This window comes from Sceloporus occidentalis, unplaced genomic scaffold (assembly GCF_023333645.1).
Source record: "Sceloporus occidentalis isolate IW3139 unplaced genomic scaffold, rSceOcc1.0.p SCAF_3, whole genome shotgun sequence".
Lineage (NCBI taxonomy): Eukaryota > Metazoa > Chordata > Lepidosauria > Squamata > Phrynosomatidae > Sceloporus > Sceloporus occidentalis.
In genome coordinates this window covers 175,096,445-175,116,455 of record NW_028316983.1, presented here as the reverse complement: position 1 = coordinate 175,116,455, position 20,011 = coordinate 175,096,445, and the positions used below count along the sequence as shown (strand labels likewise).

The 20,011-nt window shown below is 37.1% G+C and overlaps 1 protein-coding gene across 1 annotated transcript in view; it reads left to right on the top strand.

The window, feature by feature from the left end:
* Positions 1-20,011, top strand: part of ZNF407 (zinc finger protein 407) — a 359,916-nt gene that overhangs the window by 189,612 nt on the left and 150,293 nt on the right. The window contains exons 4-5 of the mRNA XM_089516927.1: positions 10,539-10,705; positions 16,674-16,757. Of these exons, the coding sequence (XP_089373053.1) occupies positions 10,539-10,705; positions 16,674-16,757 (251 nt within the window). The remainder of the gene's footprint in view (positions 1-10,538; positions 10,706-16,673; positions 16,758-20,011) is intronic.

Below are 20,011 nucleotides of genomic sequence, written 5' to 3'. Positions count from 1 at the left end.
AGTTGCAGGTAACTTCTGCAACTTCTGGAGTAAAGACAGACTCAGTTCATTTTTTCTGCAGTCCTTTTATTACTAGAATTCAATGATATAGACACGTTAGTCTGTAGAATCAGTATGTAGAGAGATCTTGTAGCACCTTTGAGATTAACTGAAAGAAAGAAGTTGGCAACATCTTTCAGTTAGTGTCAAAGGTGCTACAAGATCTTTCTACATAATTTTATTTCTGGTTACTCCTTCTTAACCCCTGTGTTATATATGAGCTTTTTTCCACTGGAAGCAGTATCCACTTTGTCAGAGACTGACCCAGGAATGGAAGGATTACTTCTATTCATAAAAAGGCATCACTGGATACGCTCCAGACACTCCATACAGTCTCCATGAATCTATTGGTTATAATAGATTAGATAATAGAGTTTCGAGACAGTGTGAGTATCATAGTTGCTGAGATATCCTGTCTTCCTTCTGGGCTTCCTAGTACAACTGATTGTCTACAAATGGAAAGACAAAAGTGGCATCACTAAGGGGTGGGTGCAGGGGGTGCGGACCGCATCAGGTGACACTTGGGGGGGTGACACCAATGCTGCTCAGACACCGTTATTTTGGCAGAAACATTGTGGCATTTCCCTATATCTCCTTAAAATGCTTTAAGAGATGGTGGGAGTAAGGCTAAGGTCAGTGGGAGAAGAAAGGAGCCCCCCTGAAATTTTTTAAATTTCAAACTCCAAAATTTTAATTTTTAAAAAAAATTAAAATTTTTAAATTTTTTAAAAAGTTATTCTTTTAAAATTTTCTTAAAAACATTACATTTTAACCAAATCTTCACTATGTATATGTAAATGTACACTATGTACATTTAGGTTATGCGTATGATATTGTAATCTGAAGGTATAATTTTAATTTTACTAGTTGTTTATGTCACAACTATTAGCATTACATTCAGTGGTATTTATATCGAAATTACGATTTATGAGTAACATTGGTACAAAAAAGTATTACTAAGGATTCTGTATAGTATGAAATGGGAGGAAGACAATAGGTGGATGGCAACATGAGTTACCACACCGGGTGACACCCATCCTAGGGATACCACTGAAAGACAACACTGAATTATGTGTCCTAAGCCAATAGGACTATTTTTATACATCTTCCTAAGATTGAAGCAAAATGTGCTTCCATTTTTAAGCCAGAAGAAGCTGTGCTCCAGATAGAAAAAGTTTGAGGAATAGTGTTACAGTCTCCTGTACTTTGTAATGCTGAAATTTAGTTCAGTGTCCTGTTTTATCCTCCTTCTATGCATTAATCATAAACCTGTGAGTAAAATGTGTATTATAATGACTAAGTCCAGATAAAGAGTATTTGAAATTGCTGATCATTGTTTCCACTCTGTTCATAATAATCTATAGTAAGAGTGAAGTTTTTTTTTCCAATACCTTGTTGGACAATTTTTTCTTTCACAAATGAGCTTGAGGAGCTTCTGTTTTAAGGTCCATTTTCACAACCTATTCATAATGTGTCATGCCCGAGCAAGGATTATGATATTATTTCCTGACATTTTTATACCGTTTATATGTCTTTTTCATATACCCACAACTTTATACAAACACATGCACATATAATCCTGAACAGAAGAGAACAGAAAAAGAAAACCCAACAGATTGGACCTCCAGGAAGTGCCCTGATGTTAATCAGAGCAGTGTGCAAGACAGAAAAGCTGATAGTCAGAAATTGCTCTTTAAACTAAGACAGACTGTCAGTCTTTAGGAATGGTGGGGAATGGCCTATTTATGTAATCAGATACCAAAGCTGGGAAGAAGCTGTCAGGCACATTCTTGTTGTGTAAGCAGCAGGCAAACTGTGCTTTATCTGACAGACAGTGTGTAAATCTGTCCATGCAAAAATCCAAATGTTTAGTTTGCTTCTAGTCACTGTAATAATCTGCTTATTTTCTTCTGCAAGAGTGATGACATCACTTAGCAGAATGCACCACAGACAGGAGGCCTAGATAAGGCTATGTTGCTGTCAGTCATTCAATTTGTGATTGGCAAGGAGATAAATAGGAACCTACTGGAGGTTTGCTTCTAGCTAAAAGAGCAGCCAACACCTTCAGATAAGTATATGAACAACAAGAAGCCCATCTAGCATTTTCAGTTTATATTTAGGGGAGGGGGAGTTGTGAGAAAAGAGAAGTAACTTTTAGGAAAGAAAATTTCATTCCACTGTGTGTCCTGATTACAGCCATGAGAAATGCTCCTCTCTCATATAAATAGATCATTGACTAAAAATAAATAAAAAATAAACAAAAATCAGAGATACCGATTTTGGCCTCGCTGGAGATTAAAATGGGTTTACTGTCTATTTCAGCTTTCATAAGATTGTTAATGCCATATGATGGATAGAAAAGCTGTTGTCTGCCCTTTCCTGGGCTCAGCCCATCACAGTCCTCAAAATGTTGGGAAGGGGGCTTGGAAAGAGTGATAGGCGGAGAAAAGGAATTGACGGTTAAACGGACACAAAAGCTGCATCCACACTGCAGAAATAATCTGGTTTCATACCACTTTAACTGCCATGGCTCAATGCTATGGAATTCTACAATTCTACAAAACTACTATTCTCAGAATCCAATAGCATTGAGCCATGACAGTTAAAGTGGTGTCAAACTGGATTATTATTGCAGTGCGGATGCAATTCAGTTCTGCATAGCTGGAGGGAAGAAATGAAGTAGAAAGGAGTTAGGAAAGGTTAAGAATAGAAACAGTTATAACAGACTGAACTAAATGTAGCAAACATGATTAGTGTCTATTAATACAGAAAATGAAACTTATAAATAAAACATTTTCTGTTTGGTGTTCAGTGGCATCTTTTGAGGGTCCAGAGATGTGGACTGTACCGGATGAAACCAGGTGAAACCCTCAGAAGGAGTGACATGAATATATAATTATTTTGTAGACATTTCCTATGGACCTCCAGTTTCTGATGAACTACTATTCCCACCAGCTACTATTGCCTCACCACCAGCAAAGCTGAAGAAAATTTTAGCCAGGCTCATGAGGACTTGGTTGTAGTTCCTTCCCATAGGTCAGAGGAAGCAGGTTGGTTGTCACCACTACATGTAGACTTTAAACCAACCCGCTTCCTCTGACCCAAGAGGACCTGGTCTACCCCTTGGCCTCACTGAGGAAGTGGCAGTGGCAGCCAGCCTAAGGAAGAGAAAACGGGTGGGGGGGGGGGAGACCGCTTGGCAAGGGAGGCAGCAGCCCCAAGGAGAAGGAGAATAAAAAATGGTCATCCTCCAGATCCACCACGTCTTTCTCCTTTTCCTCAGGGCTTCCATGTCATGTTCCCAAAGTTGCTCTGAAGTCAAGTGGCTCTATGTGGGTAAAGGTCTCAACCAGAATGAAACAGCCAGCCATGAGATTGATGGTGAGGGGATCAGAATGGGTTTGGTCAGGGGAAGTGGTTTGGTCTAGATCAAGCCTGCCTGTTTATGTCACTGCATGGAGGTATGACAAGGAACTTAATTGTAGACTTTTGGACGGGGGGGGGGGGGACACAAATTCGCTTGGGCTGGACTCTTCTTGGTTAATCCTAACTTCATTTATGCTTCCCTTGACTCCATTGTGAGAAAGTAAGCTGATATGGAGGGAAATCCCATGAAATCAATGGGTATACTCAGGCAGAAGTGAATAGGATCATGCCTGGAGGTATTTGGATTGCATTCCTTTTTTCAGTTGCAGTTGTGGGGTGGCATCAGAGACATGTAAGGGCCAGAAGTGTTATTCAGAAAAGGCTATTAACAACCTAGGATGAGAAAATAAATCAGGGCTTCTATTTGTCATAAAGCATGACCATCACTTGGGATATTATAGCTTTCTGAAAAGTATTATTTTTGGCCAGAAGAGTACTGTACTGTGGAAGCACTAAGTCTCAGTAACTGGTTTTTAGAATTAGTTAATCATTGATTGTTAGGAATAATCTGGTAGGGACTGAACAAGCATTGGAATGAGGATGCACAGGGCAGGAATACACCTAATAGTTTTGATTAAAATCAAGATGAGGAACTGGAAGTTCAGCAGCTACAATCTCCCCCTACCTTTCCCCAGTTAAGTCTCTATTTTTGCTGTCATGAGATTAAATATGATTCTGTAAGTTAGCACATAGCTCTGCACTTGATTCTGAGAAAATAAGTTGGAGTCCAAGAGAAATCCTTATACTCTGTAAATTTTAACCTGCCTGCCAGTTAATGAAGTTGACTACCAGCATCCCAAATACGTTTGACTTTTAGTATGAGACAGATGAATGTCCATACCTTTGATGTTTCACTACTGGACCACTGAATTGCTAAATAAATAAATCCCTTTGATAGAGAAGATCAAGTAAATATTGGGAACTGGAAGGAGTCTATCTCTGTCTAGGGACCAGCCTGTGATATCAAAATGACCATAGCTTCAAGCTAAATTATTTGATCAGTCTAATCTATTTATGAATCCAGAAAAGAAAGTAAAACAAATTCTATCATCTTCTGCTGAATTGTAAAAGAAGAAACTTGGGGTTACAATTTAAATTATATTGCTGGGAAAACTAAAATATAATTAATTTGACACTAAATTAGGGTTACCATCTTTTGAAAAGCACAAAAGAGGACACATTTACTGACCCCTTCAAACTACCAATCTCTATGACAACTCTCACTTTAAATATCCCTACCATATAAGTTATGATAATTGCTTCTAGAAATATTTCTAACCTTCATTGTACCTGAATAACAACAATTTTAAGTGATTATATAGTAATATTTAATAATATTAACAATCGTTGTTGTTGTGTATCTCCAAAGTCGATTCCTACTTATGGATACCTTAAGGCAAACCTCTCAAGGTTGTTTAGAGATTTTTTTTTTCTTCCTCTTTTCTTCGAGACTGAAAGAGTGTGACTTGCTCAGAGTCATTCAGTGGGTTTCCATGCCTGAGTGGGCATTCATACCCTGGTCTCCAGAGATGTACTCTAATGCTCAAACCACCACACCACACTCAATACACTACAGTACAATTGATCTGGTTACAACTGAATTTTCAGTACCTAACCAATACTTAACCAATTGTAAAATGAAGTGTGCTCAGGTTTTCACAGATAACATGCTCTGAAATACATTGGTACAATGAAACTCCTGTATCGGTACTAATTCTTCTCTATTCTTCAAGATCTGATCTAGGATAGCTGATTCCTTTTTCTCTTTTCCCATGTTCCAGAAGATGGAATCGTCAGCAAAGAATTTAGTAGTACTTTCATTTCTAGAAAAAGTGAATCACACACCCATCAGTGAAATAACTGAAGTCCATTTCGCCACTGTTCATTTCCTTTTAAAAATTGTTACTTGATCAAGGGAGGTATCACTCAAGTGTTCTGCTTGGTTCTTTGTGGCCTGCAGTAATTATATCACTACAGTGGGCCCCTGATTTCACTGGGGTTTGGTTCCCGTAACCCCCCCCCCCCCCCCAATGGATAACAAAATCTGTGGATGCTAAAGTCCCATTATATACAGTGGGATAGTAAAATGATGTTCCTTATATAAGATGGCAATGCTGTATTTTAAAAATATTTTTAAACTGTGGATGATTGAATCCGTGGATAAAAAAATCTGGATACCGACGACTTGACTATACATTTCCTTTACTTTTTCTCAAAATGCTTTAAATTTAACTTCCATATTTAGATTCACAGGTTTTCTCACATATATTTGTCCTTCATATATGATGCATAATGCTATTCCTCTTTTTTTCCTATTGGGTTTCTTTTGAATGTTTTGTCCTTCAGCCCCTGTATTCAAATATTGATTCTTAGCCACCAGTGTTCAGTAATGCCCATTAAATCATATTTGCTTTTTTGTATGAAGTCTTTGAGCACACCCCATTTAACATCCCCTATATCTGGTGTGGAGACATCAAAAACCACCACTTATACGTAATTGCTGCCATACTGTTTTTTCTTCTTCAAGCTATACATTACTGGGTAGCCTAAAGGTGCAAATATTTCTAGTGAGCTGCAAAATTGTTAATAAACAAAAGAATTAAAATAATTAGGCAAGTACTGTCAGGTTGCATGTTATGCATGGAAACACGAAAGTATCAATTGCCAAAAATGGGAAATGTTTCCAGTATGTGAAAAGTGAAAGACTTAACCTAGTCAGTCTGTGCTGACTGTGTTGTTGAGTAGGTTCATGTAGTCTTATGGCATTGCCAATATATAACACAAAGTAAAAATAGCACTCAAATGAAGCTGTAGGTTTTATTAGTGCAAGGGGGTTTGACTCACTTATGTCATATATACACAGATGTTCCAGGTTTTTTTTCTACATTATATATTTGTACCAGTAAAAATTCATAGAGGTGTGTTAATGAAACATACCTCCATGTGCATTAAATAGTGGGAAGTGACATTATTTTAAGTGATTGTATATTATAAAAAGCTCTGTAGAAGGTTTAACGTTGTTAAATTGACATGATATTATAATACCATGGAAGATTATAAATTATGAACTTTCCATTATGCCTTAATGCATACTGCAAGAATTACAAGGTAATGGCTGTTGGTTTTACCAAAATGGCCCATCGGCCTGTAGCCTGCCCCCCCCCCCCTCTCTATATATGAAAATTGTGTGTTCAACTTCCATTCCTCATATGGATTGTGGGTTTAAAATGTGGTAAAGTTCAGACAAGAATTTGAAGATAGACTTGTAGAACTATAATTTAAAGTGTTATGTTCTCATCTTATATAAGATTCAAATATGTCTGTTGTGTTAGAGCCTTATCTATACATTTGGTGCCAGCTGTAATGAAATTAGAGAACATTTCTTTCTTTAACACATCCATTAATTACTTCCTTATATCAGAAAATAAGATCCCTTACTCCTGAGCAAGAACCATTAAGTGTAGTGATGAGTTTGAACCTGGAAATTTTGGCTCACATGTGTATTCAGCTAGGTAGATCTTAAACTAGCTTCAGTTTTATTTTATTTCTGATTAGATTAAATATGTCTAATAATCAGATTTACGTCAACACCTAGCTCTACTGCATGATGAATTAGAGATTCCGTTCCAGTATTCATTCTGTATTTGCTCTTTTTATCATTTTTAAGACAGTCTCTCAAACTTACTTGAACATTTTTATTGTATGTGAATAATAGACTATGCATTTGGGTTCAATAGGTACAGTGCTGTTAAATGTGCATCTTGGAAGATTTAAAAATGAAGGATTTATTTTGTCATTCATAAAGTTGTAATACAGTCTAGAGAAACTATTTGTTAAAAGATAGCATCTACTTAACTTGCTTATTTATTTCTTGTAGTAGAAGGTTAGATCTACAATAAATGCACAAGGAAATAAGTAGATAAAAGAATTTATCTTAGAAATAAGATTCCTGTCATGCTTTTGAAATGTGAAATGCATGAAGACCTGTCAGAGAGATATACGGACATGAGATATATATATATATATATATATATATATATATATATATATACATTGCATTTGGAAGTATTTAGCTATATTTGTCATTTGCTAGTGCCACCAAGCAATGAGCAAGTGATATAGTAATTTGAGTCTGTTTTCAGTTCAGTATATGTGTGTGTGTGTGTTTACATGTTCATTTTTAAAATACGTCTTTGTGTTTGGAAATGGTTTTATGTGAAAATTTAACAATTGCTTGATGTAATCATAATTTGTACAAAAATTATATTTTTAAAAACTGTAAGATTGCATCATGCAAATTATATGTGTTTCTGTTATTATTTGTAAAACAAATTGGAGAATAGTAGCAAGCTGGTACTTGGCTGATATGGCTGATATGCAATTGTCTTTCAGAATTACATAATCTAGATCTGAATTTTAGTCCCAATGATAGAAAATCAGGTGATTTAGAATTTCATCAAGAGGACTTGATGATAATGTCCACCAGCACCTGCTAGTCAAAATAAACTGCTTCCTAATACAAATGTTCCACTGAGCTGTTTAAATTAGCCATCTTTGTAACAACATTTCTCTAGTACTATCAAAGTTGCCTATCTGCAATGTTGAAATGTTAAATAAGCCATTTCCATTATTAAAAACATTTGTTTTTGAAGTGAGAAATATTGAAGAAATAACATTTTAAGAGCCAATGAAAGTGAGGTTGAAGGCTTTCATGGCCGGCATAAAATACTGTTTGAAAACCCTGAAATTCTGGACCATGCCATCCACTACCATGTCAGGATGCACAGGGAAGCCATTGAAATCCACAAACATCTGGATAATTTCAACCAGAAAGAAGAAACCCTTAAAGTGAACAAAATTTGGCTACCAGTCCTGAGGCATAGCAAAATGAGGACTCAGCAAATGCAAATGGGAAACCACTCAGAGTCTGGGGCTTTCCCAGCAGATAATGACCACCAATTTATTTTTATTTATTTATTTTAGGTATTTAGCAGACACTAATCCTTGTTTGCATTAGCCTCCCATCCTGAGGCCTGCCATCAACACAGAACAATACACATGCAAATCACTCCTGCATTCCCAGGCTCACAGTATACATACACCCAATTTTTTCCAGGCAAGCAGTCTCTGAAGATGCCAGCCACAGATGCTGGTGAAACGTCAGGAAGAAACTCTTCTAGAACATGGCCACATAGCCAAAAAACTCCACAAAAAACAATGAAAGTGAAATGATTGGTTTCTATCCTGGCAACTATGAACAGAGATTAGCCCACACAAGGTTGTGGCCAGTATAGGGTGGCACTTAGGACATTTGAGCATTAAGACAAAATTGTTCCTGACTGGATTGAAGCAGCTTTCTTAAGTAGAACTCCATTCATGAACGGCTTTTCTGCATTGAACCTGTGTCATACTACTCAAAAGGGTCTTTTAGCCTTCCTCAGAGGTCTACTGAGAGAAGAGGTGGTTGGCCAATATAGAAAGGGATAGTAAAAGTCCCCCTATGTGAGTTCCTTCTGCTGAGGGTTCTCAGAGCCCAAACTATCTTTAGGAAGCAAGGAACATCTTACTTCAGTCTGGTTCCTATTTTTGTTCAATGTGTACATGCAGTTGTATTCTCTATGATGAAAGTTAATCTTTTCTGCTACTGCAGCAGTTAGTCAAATATTTGAATAAAGTGCGATGAATGGTGAGCTTTATGGAGGGATGTGGTTACTAGAATTTTTTAATCTTGCTTCTAATTAAATTTAGGAAAACACTAACCCTACTTTGTTTATGCAGTAAACTTTGCTCCAAACTAATATTTGGCTTGGATAAACGGTTGACATCAATTGCTTCATGAAACATAGTTCATATGCGCTAGAGATGATGTGTGTGCAGACCATGCTTGCAAAATATTCATGGATTAAAACATATACCTTGGGCATGCTACTGAACCCCATGCAACTCTCTCATATAGAAAGACTCTGTGGAAGATCATTCTGTGGAGACCATTGTTCGTATTTCTTTGGTTAACTACTGTAATGCTTCAGCTAAAACAAAATTGGTGAGCAGCATAAACTACATCACACTAGATTTACATGAACTGCACTGGCCACTAACAATTTTAGATTCAGTTCAAGGTGCTTATTTTATAGCATAATTTGTCCCCAGTTTATTCTTCATTAAAGAATAAATTACACACCATATATGCCACCCTATCCATGCAAACCTGATGAGGAGATCCTTGTTTATAGTGTCACTCCTCTTGAAACTAGGTCAGCAACAATAAGGGTCATGGCATTTCTGACTCTGGCCTCAGTATGCTAGGATACCTTTGGGAAAAGTCAACATTTCTGATATTCAGGGGAAGAATTTTTAAAAAGCTTGCTTTTCAAAGATGCTTCTTTTCTTTAGTGTGCAGTAGTAATGTAATCTGTGTAACAGTTAGCTATTATATTTTTGGTACAGTTTTATTATTTCATTGTGTTTGCAAATATAAACTACCTCTAATTAACGTTTAGATAGTGCAGATATATTTTCAGTACATGATTAAAGTATTTGAAGGGAGATGGGCTTTTTGTGCCACCCCTTAACACCTGTTTTTAGTAGATTTGAGTGTTTTTTGTTTACTACAGTAACAGTGTTATTACAAGTAGTATTTCACCTCCGCACTGCAGTAGTAGCAGCAGCATGGCACACAGCAGTGTGATTGTCTGAGTAGTTTAGTATGGATAGCTTTTCATTTAGCCTTTGCTCTGACAGCCCATGCCCTGGATAAGTGGTGTAGGCCTGTACAGGTGAAATCTATTCTCACATTTGCCTCAGGGGTGACTGGACTGTAACAGAATTTTTCAAACCCGTTGGGCCCAACCGCAAAGCAGAGAATAAATGGCTGAAGTGCCAGGTCTCGACAGAAAAATCAATGCCTGGTTATACAGACATGACAGACCAGGTCTGCAATTCTCTTCATGAAAGTCTGTGCGTTTACCACACTTTGGGTTAAAATCATGCTTCTTTTGTCAGTATTGGAGTTTGTGTGTGTGTATTTATAAAGTTAACAGATGGCTTTCTTCTTCTGTTCTTTTTATACACAGGAAATTTACATGCCCCTTGTGTGACAGAAGTTTCACAGAGAAGTGGGCAGTGATTAATCATATGAAACTTCATACAGGAGAAAAGCCATACAAATGCACATGGCCCACTTGCCATTATTCCTTCCTCACAGCATCAACCATGAAAGACCACTATAGGACTCATACAGGTTTGATTCATGCTTCTTTTGTTTCTTGATGATGGGAGAGGAAAATATTGGCTTTGGGAGTTCCAATAATGGATTCTTCTGACCCTAAGAAGTAAAATGACTGTTCAAAAAGGCCTTTTAATTCTGGAACAATTGATTCTGACACAATTCAAATGTACAGATAGGGCTTTTCTGCTCTGTTTCAGTTAATGCTAGTATTGTCAATCATGCCAGCATGAAGAGGAGAAGGTCCAAGCTACCTGTTGCACATACCTATAGGTCTTTATTTAATGAGAAAGTCTAGATTATCCTCAATCTGAAACTGGCATACATGAGAAACAATAAAAACCCACAAATTACTGGACTTTGAAAATTGCTGCAAGGCATGCATTGGGCAGATTTTTTACATGTGTTTGTAATAATGTGCCAGATTTCTGAGATCTGATAGATACTGCTCTTATAAAGTGAGTGTATGTATAAGAGAAAAGAGAGAGAGAGAGATTAGATTACATTGTGATTAACTAACTCTATGTTTGGCCTTGATTTCCAGCTTTAAAATAAGTCAAATTTGCTTTCCTGTTATTTTTTTAATGAAGAAAACTAGCTGTATCACAATTTCTGACACTGACATGCTCTATCACAATAACATGCTATCATAAATAATAGTAAGGTTGGAATTAATCAATATTTCCAGATACTGAATCAATTCTGAGCTGTGTGTGTTTCATGTGAAAGAACTGAAGGAGATGCAAACACTGGTCATGCAAAAAAGAAAAGCCTCACTACTAGAGGAAAACACTGCAAACAAATTTTCATTTTGAATCTATAATAATGACAGAAGTTGTTAGATAGTATATCATTGCTCTGCACATTCATTCTATTCATTTATTCACATGGTATTTTTTGCCCCATGGAGGAAAGGCAGGATAGCTAAAAATCTCCATTTCAACTTACATCTGACATGTTTATACCAAACTGCTTCTGATGCAGTTTAAAAATGCATGTCAATAAATATCAGTTTTATATGGCATTTGGTGCGTAGTGGTACTACAGCATGAGAAAAGCAATTTACATTTATATATGTGGATTAAAATTAAAACTTTTGAAAGTTAAATATATTGGAGCAAAGATTCCTGTGAAAGACATACATGTCTTAAATAATAAACCATCATTGCATATAACATTGTCAAACAAACCCTACAAATTTAGCTAGGTTCTTTAAGAATATGGAGTATTAAGAATATCAAATATATGGTGCCATATGAAGTCAATGATACCATAATAGGAAACATTTTGGAATGTAAAGAAAAACTGCAGAAAAATATTGTAGAATATTATTAATGTTTGATCCATAGCAAAGTAGTGTACATGCTGCTTGGTTAAAAATGCAAGAGAGGAATAAAGTGATCCTGAAATCAAAATTCTCTAGGCATTTCACCAGGAGATGAAACAGTGTCCCATTAAATTAAAAAATATTCCTGAAAAGATTTTTTTCACAATTTTCTGTAAATGAAATGAGTTGTTGCTAGAAATTATAGGTTAAAAGTTCTTCCAAGGCAGTTTGTAGGATGCCTGGGCCTCCTTAGCTTCTTTGACAAGGGTGTTGACGATTTAAGGTCTCCAGCCTGCCCTGAGAGATCACTTATATCGAACAGCAGATGAAAAGCCAGTGCAGATGTAATTTATCGTCGGCGTTTCCTTCTAAAGAATAATTGTGGAGACTTGGTTAGATCAATAATATGGATTTTTGTTGTTAGGTCTTGTAGTCTGCACCATAATGAGAGATAGGGGACAGTGGCTGTTTTCTAATAGAAAATAAAGGATTGGTTTCCGTGTCTTTCTACATTTGAATGCAAAATGGCACACTTGAAACTAATTCAAGTTGTTAAGAAAAGAACCATTTTCTATTACATTCCTGTTATCATATAAACATGGCATGTTAGATCAGCCCCCTGTACCCCCAGTGATATATTGCCCCTTAGATCCTTCTCAAAGTTTAAAGGTTGTAACTTTTGGAGGAAGAATGAATGGAAGAACTATTAAATATATGGTTAAAGACTGAAAGCTTGTGCACAGTTTTGTATCCTCCAACAAAACTGTATGCAGAATCGCATTTAATATTTGATAAGCCTACCTAGATGTCTGCACTCAAACCACACATCCTGGTGAGTTGCATGCAAAACTAAGGAGTTTATCAAATGGGAGGAATTTCTCTTAAATTCGAATGAAAAGAAAGTGGGGCCAGAACGCATTCACATAAAGTCGCTAGTTTTACACAATTACGTGAATATGCATTACATTCAAACTGGCTCCCCATTGCCCAAAAATAGCATGCCATTGCCCGAATTTGCATGTGGCAGTCTATCACGCAATAATGTGAAACCACATGATTGCATTCGGACTGACTTCCCATTGCCTGAATTTGTGTGTAGTGGGTTATCACGCAATAACGTCAAACCCCATGATTGCGTTCAGATTGCCATCGGATTATACTTCCAATTCCCCTTGTCTGATAAACTCCTAACTCTACAGCAAACGGGATGCGAGCAGCTGAGAAGCCATGGTTCTTTTACTTGCAAATATAAAATAACAATTTCCTGTCACAACACACTAATTTGAATGGAAATCAATCCTAAAGAAAAACAGTATGTGCTAGCAAATTTCTCTGTCCTAAAAACTAAGACATTCTCATTTCTCTTAAATTAAAAATGCAGGGCTTTTTCATGTATAAAGAATACTCTGAATGCTGAAGTAAGTTCAGCTTTTGCAGGAATTCCTAATGATGTGGTAAACATGTTATTGTTCATGCATAGTTTGGAGCAATGTACTAAAGGCAAAGTACTGTTTCCTTATCAGCGGAAAAAAAATTCTCAGGTTCCTCCAGAAAAGTAAGCTTTGCTACATGGTAGTCTATAGCTGATGAGCAATTTGCTGGTAGGCAATGAGCAGCATTTTATTGTCAAGTGTAAATCATAGTTTGAGATATTGAATTAGATAGTTCAAAAGATTTATATTTCTAATTGATTAATTAATTAATATTTAATTAATCATAATGAGGCTTCCCAGTTAGCACTGCAATACTAATTAGCTGAAATTGTTGTGTTTTAGTTACTCTTTTCCTGGAATGTTCTTAAGTTTACAGGGAGGAAATGAACGTTTTAATTACCACTATTCTCCTGCCAATGTTTTTCTATGACAGCACTGAATTTCAGTTTACACAAAGTGAAAATAATAATCCTTACACTGGCTGATATATTTGCTTTTCTTAGGATAGGAATTGGCAAGATGGAAGGCGTGCATGTTGTCCCCAAGCCTGTTTTCTTTTTTCAGCCATGGACCTCTCCATGCTTCCAAGGCTCCCCTTTTTTCTGGCAAAAATAAATAAAACATGTACACCTGACTTTTAGAGAAGAAATGTCAGATCAGTTAAAGGCCCACAGTTTGTCTGAGCCCAACAAATGTGACCATCAGTAGTCTGTAAGTGTCCCAAATCAGGATTGACTTGGAAACTGAGGATCATAGCAGGGCTTCAGCTGAACACTTGCAAGAGCTACAGTATATACCTGACTATAAAAAGATTTCCATACCTGGCAGAATCGCTGGTAACTCGTCCCTCAAACGTCCCTCAAATGTGGAGGAAGTGCACGTGTGCGAACGTCTGGTGCACTTCCTCAATTGTCATGGAATCATCACTCCCTCTAGAGTCCCTGAATTGTTCCAGGGGAACGGATTTCCTCTGAATGGAAACTATGTTCAGAGGAAACCCACTCCCCTGGAACAATTCAGGGATGTTAGAGGGAGCAACGATTGAGGAAGCACGGCAGGTGTTCATACACGTGTTCTTCTTCCATGTTTGAGGGACACGTGAGGGACGACTTACCCGCGAATCTGCCAGGTATGGAATCTTCTAAGTCAGCCTCACGTATAAGTCGAGGGCAAATTTTGGGACCAGAATTATGGATTTTTATATGACCCATGGCTAGGTCGAGGGTAAGACTTAGGGGTGTTTAACAAAGGATGTAAAGAATAAAACAAAGGAAAATGATGCCAAGGAACTTTTAAAAAATAGGCAGGCATAGCTATTCATTCTCATCCTAAAGGCTGGATGGATGAGATCATAGAGGGGGGCGGTGGTGCTTCTTTTAGGTGCTCCAATCAGGGATTCAGCTCTCACCTTTTGCCAAGGGTAGCTCCTTTTTTATATATAAGAGTTAAAGTACAGTACTTATATTGACCCATGGATAAGTCAACACAGGTTTTTGGGTCAATTTTTGACTAAAATTTCTAGACTTATATGATCATATACAGTAAGTGTGTATTTGAATCACAGGGAAGACTGAAAGGCTTTGGGGGTAATCCCTGAATCTCCTTTAGAACTGTGCAGGATGCCCCCTCATTTCTTGCATTAATCTGCCCGAAATTTTAGTGTATTCCTTTTGGACAGTTTTAAATTTGGATGTTTAATCTCTTTTTATGGGTTGATCAATGTTTTTATGATGGGGGGAGGGTTGGGGTTTGGGTTTTTTTTTAATTGTAATTTTTAATTGTTTGATGTTTTAATTATACTGTTGGAATCCGCTTTGATTCCTTTGTGAAAAAGCAGAATACAAATAAATATTATATAAATATTAAAGTAGGAACCATGCTCAGAGAGGAGAGGGTCAAGCTTGTGGTCACCAGAATATTCTTTTTCAGTTGACAAAATATCTAATCCTACTTTTCATGCCCTCTCTAGGCACATATTAGGCAGTGAGAATGAAAAGTAAATTTGTTTTATGAAAGTTAGAGAATTGCAGGGTTCAGAAAACTAAATATCTTATGTTGTAAAATGATTAAGAATTGGAAAACAGGTCTGTCAAGTCCTATAGAATTCCATATAGTGCTAATGCTCTTCCTTGTGAGCTGAAAATGCAAAATATAATTTTGCCATTAATCTGAAATACTTTCCTCATTCCTTTAATTCCCATCCATTGGTATCTGGGTGGGAGGGTACAATTTGTCTCCAAATGAGCCAAATGACTCGTTTGTGTGTTAAAGCTGCATTATAATTTCACTGGCTCTCTCCAAGGTTAGTATTATTATTCTATAATACCCTTCTTCGTTGGTCTTCTGGGATGAATCTGCCTCACATGCTTGGGCTTTACTGACTAAAAATGCTACTGCAGAATGATATACTGCATTTATATATTCCAAAAGCCACATTTTCTCTGGAATAAAAATACTTTATAAGAGTACATTTACACACTTTTAACAAGTAGCAACACTGCCAAATCTATCTTTTAATGGTTTCAAAGGCTTAGAATAAATATATACCATTAAATACGAACAATACAAATACTACTTCAGTTTCTCAAGTAATCCCTAGACTTTATTTTTCTTTACTGTTAAAGTTTCAGAAACATAAACAGCATCAAGCTGCCATTGGTACAGAAAAACATAGGTTTTTCGTATTGTTTATTTTCTTTTCTGGAAAATAATTTAAATCTATAATTTACTGGGAGGTTCTTGAGGAGGACTGTGATCAAGTCAGTTAAAATGTGCTCAACATCTTTATTTTATTGGTGATTCCAATATATTTTTATTTAAGCAGAACCATATATATACTGTATATTAACTTTTCTAGGCAGCCTTTCCTCAGCACAGAAAGGCCAGATGTATGGGAATTGTAAAAAATCAGGATATGCATAAAAACTGTTCAAGTGCATAAAGCAGCCCCATCTGGAAGACATCTAACAGAAATGAAGTTGTACAAAACCATTCCATTGATAATAAAGCTAATTTTTATGGGTCTGACAAGTATGTAATTATGTTCAGTGGTGCTTTTCAGATTTTATCACAGTCAATAAACCGCAGTGGTAATTTCATTCCCATTTGACATATTTACATGGAAACATTTGATTGGAGGAATTAGTAACCCTGAAAGCCTTGATAGATATGTTTTAATGATCTGTGACCTCTGCAGTCCCTCATCTGTTTATTGTTGCAACAGGCGAGAAGTCATTCCTATGTGACCTTTGTGGCTTTGCTGGCGGGACACGTCATGCCCTCACCAAGCATCGAAGGCAGCACACAGGTCAGTTAAGCTGTTTTTTACCCTTTGGTATTTTCTCTACAGCAAAGGGCTGTCATGAAGGCTGGGAAGCAAGAGAAATTGTATAGCACAGTGCAGTCCAGAGAGTATATCTGTTTGCTGTTTGTTTGGGGGGAGGGAGTTGCCTTTAAAAATCAGTATGTCTGGGATTTGTGTCAGATGCTTTTACTTTTGGACCTAACTGTACTGTTTTTCCCTTAAGAATAAACACTGAATGGCAGGTGTCTCTCTGCAAATTAATAAGTATTTGAGGTTTATTTTCAAGGCCCAGCCAAACTACATATTGTGTTAAGATGCTACATGAATCTGTATAGGAAATAGCAAAGTGCACATTAAAGGGCTAATAAGTACAAAATCCTTTTAAAGTGAGATATTATTTTAAGGCATGTTTTTTGCAAACTTGATATTATTTGCCTTTAATCCATGCCAACCCATGCTTTTCTACTCAAAAGCAAGATCGAGTGAAGTATTTGACAGTTCTTTCCAGGTAAATGCGTATTGGATTGCAAACTAAATTTGATGTTTGGAAATAAACATGGAAATATATTAAACATTTGTGGCTATGTTTTACCTGAATTTTAGATTTTATTGCAATTTTAATGGTATGTCCATTATGTCTTTCTGAAAAAGGTCAGGGTTGTTGCCAATGGCCATTAAACACAGCTGTCTGTCTTTCACATTGTACCCATTACTGCTTCATGATCCTGGACCTTGTTAAGCAACTTTTATTTTAAGAAATAAATTAAAAAAATACCAGTGCCGTGCTTCTCTTAGGAACTGTATTCAACTAAAATGAATGATTAGGCAACCATGCATTTTAGTAGATTTTCAAAGATTGTGAAAGGGAACTAACAATTAAGAAACTGCTGCCATAAATATGTATAGTCAAAACCTGTTTTCATTTTATAAGTATACAGTTTGTGAAACTACATTTGGAATTTATAGAGTAAAATTCTACAAAGAAATTAAACTAAAACTATGCTGTGAACTTTGGGCCAAGCATACACTGATGTTAAATCTAACTGTAATAACCATAAGAAACTAAGGACCTTATCACATAGAGACACTTACTGTGGGTAAAACGTTCCTGAACTGTTTCAGAAGCACGAAGATGTGATTGTCCGTCATGCTTCTCAAACGTCATTGAGGCATCCAGATTTTCTTCTGTTGTCAAAGCATTTGCAGAGAAGCAGTTTTTTTAAAATAATGGGATATTCAGTTATTTAAAAAATGGCTTATCTGTGAACGTTTTAACGACGGAAGAAAAGCGGGATGCCTCAATGACATTTGAGAAGTGCGACGGACAATCACATTTTTGCGCTTCGGAAACAGTTCAGGAATGTTTTACCCACGGTAAGGCTCCGTGTGATAAGGTCCTATCACATGGTGTAGTAGAGAATGTATGGTGTGTGGTCATAGTCTGTCAATGTAAAATGAGCAAATGTTGAACTTAGCTCTGGGTGTGCTAAGCTCAATATGTCGACTTCAATGATCCCTGCATTCTGCTAGGTGTAGTGTCAAGATCTGTATGTACAGCGCGCCCGCATTTTACACGGGCATGCCATACGCGGCTTTCAGCATACGCTGAAAGACACACCAGAAAAACCCGTCACATGCCCTGGAAGAAGTAATCACTGTGCTGCCATGTGCCGTGGGCACAAGCCCTATTACTTCTAATAGGGCTCCAGCACACATGGAATTCCCCTTATGCGGAGGGATATGGAACGCATCCCCGCATTAGGGGAGAGTGCACTGTAAATATTGCATTCTCTGTGCTTGATAAGACACGTATCCCTTGTAGCGAGTCCTTAGGCTACCTCTGCCAAGGAAGAAAGTGTGGAGGTTTTTTTACATTGAAGCAGGATGAAGCAACATATGAAACTCTTACCAGTCCTAGTCACTATAGGCAGTGGTGAACTTGAAAACTTCTGAAATACCACATGTTTACCATTTCTTTATTTAGGCCTGAAGAAAGTACATAAATGAGCAAATAAACGAATAATCATATTCTCTACAGTAAAAAAAGCACCCCTCTTGGTTGACTTTGTTCAGCTTGATTCTAGCTTGCTGTGCCTGTTGGCAAGCAGCAGGGCAGCACTAGAAAGGCATAAAAAAAGTTCAGGCCTTTTTGTGTTGCAGATTAATTTCTAGGCAGGAAGAATAGCACTTACTGTAAGAGGAACCCTGTATTGCAGCAGTACTCCCAAACTAAGAGCTGAGTGCAAGAGAAGTTTCGGGTTTTTGACAGCTCAGTCTGGACTATCGTTTGGTATGGTTCTCTTCAGGGATGGAGGTAAAGATGACTTCCAGGAGAGAAGGTGGGAGAATTGATGCCTTCTTTCTCTACCCTAAAAACTAAGGCCTTTCCCTGCTTTGCAAAGAGCATTCCTGATTCTTCAGCAGTGCTGTGCTCACCATCCCTCACCAGTGTTATTACTCTTGGGCCCACTTCTATATGAATAGGGTTTCCTGCATTCAAACAAGATTTTGGATTAAATAGGATTCCTGTGTTGGAAATGCTGTTGTCATAGTTTATTTTCAAATCATTTCTTATTTATGACAAGCATAAGGTGAACCTATCACAGGGTTTTCTGGGGCTGAGAGTCTATGACTGACCCAATGTCACCAAGTGGATTTTCATGGTGAAGCATGAAATTGAACCCTGATCTCCAGAGTTGTTGTACAACCTCAAACCACTACCCTATTCTGGATCGCTACTGGAAATGCTGCACTCATAGATTTCTATGTTGGAAATCCTACACACAAAAAACCTACATTACTCCTTCCATACTGAGCTGATCATACATGAGCTGAGCATCTAATACAATTTATGCCTAGAGTACATAAAAATGAATTGTGAAACAGGGCTACTTTATGCTTTGAGATGTTATGAAACTTCTTCCAATCTGTCATAGCTATCACATACCTGTCATACATAATGTGATAATGGTACACTGCTGTTATCCTTTCTTCATTATGTAAAATAACCCTGCAAAGTGCCCTTGTTTTATTTTAGGAGAAGCAATGGTTGAGGCAGGGATCTGAGCTTCCCCGCCATGGGTAACCTTGGACCAGATCATCAACATTTGTATGAATAGGATTAGGACATATATGTAAAATATTATGTAAAGAGTTGTTTTCTCTGGCTGGTTGTTGGTTCCAAATGTGCCTATGCTGAACCCAGAGAAGCCAAGGCATATTTTGCTACCTTTGCAGATTACACCAAATTAGGAGGG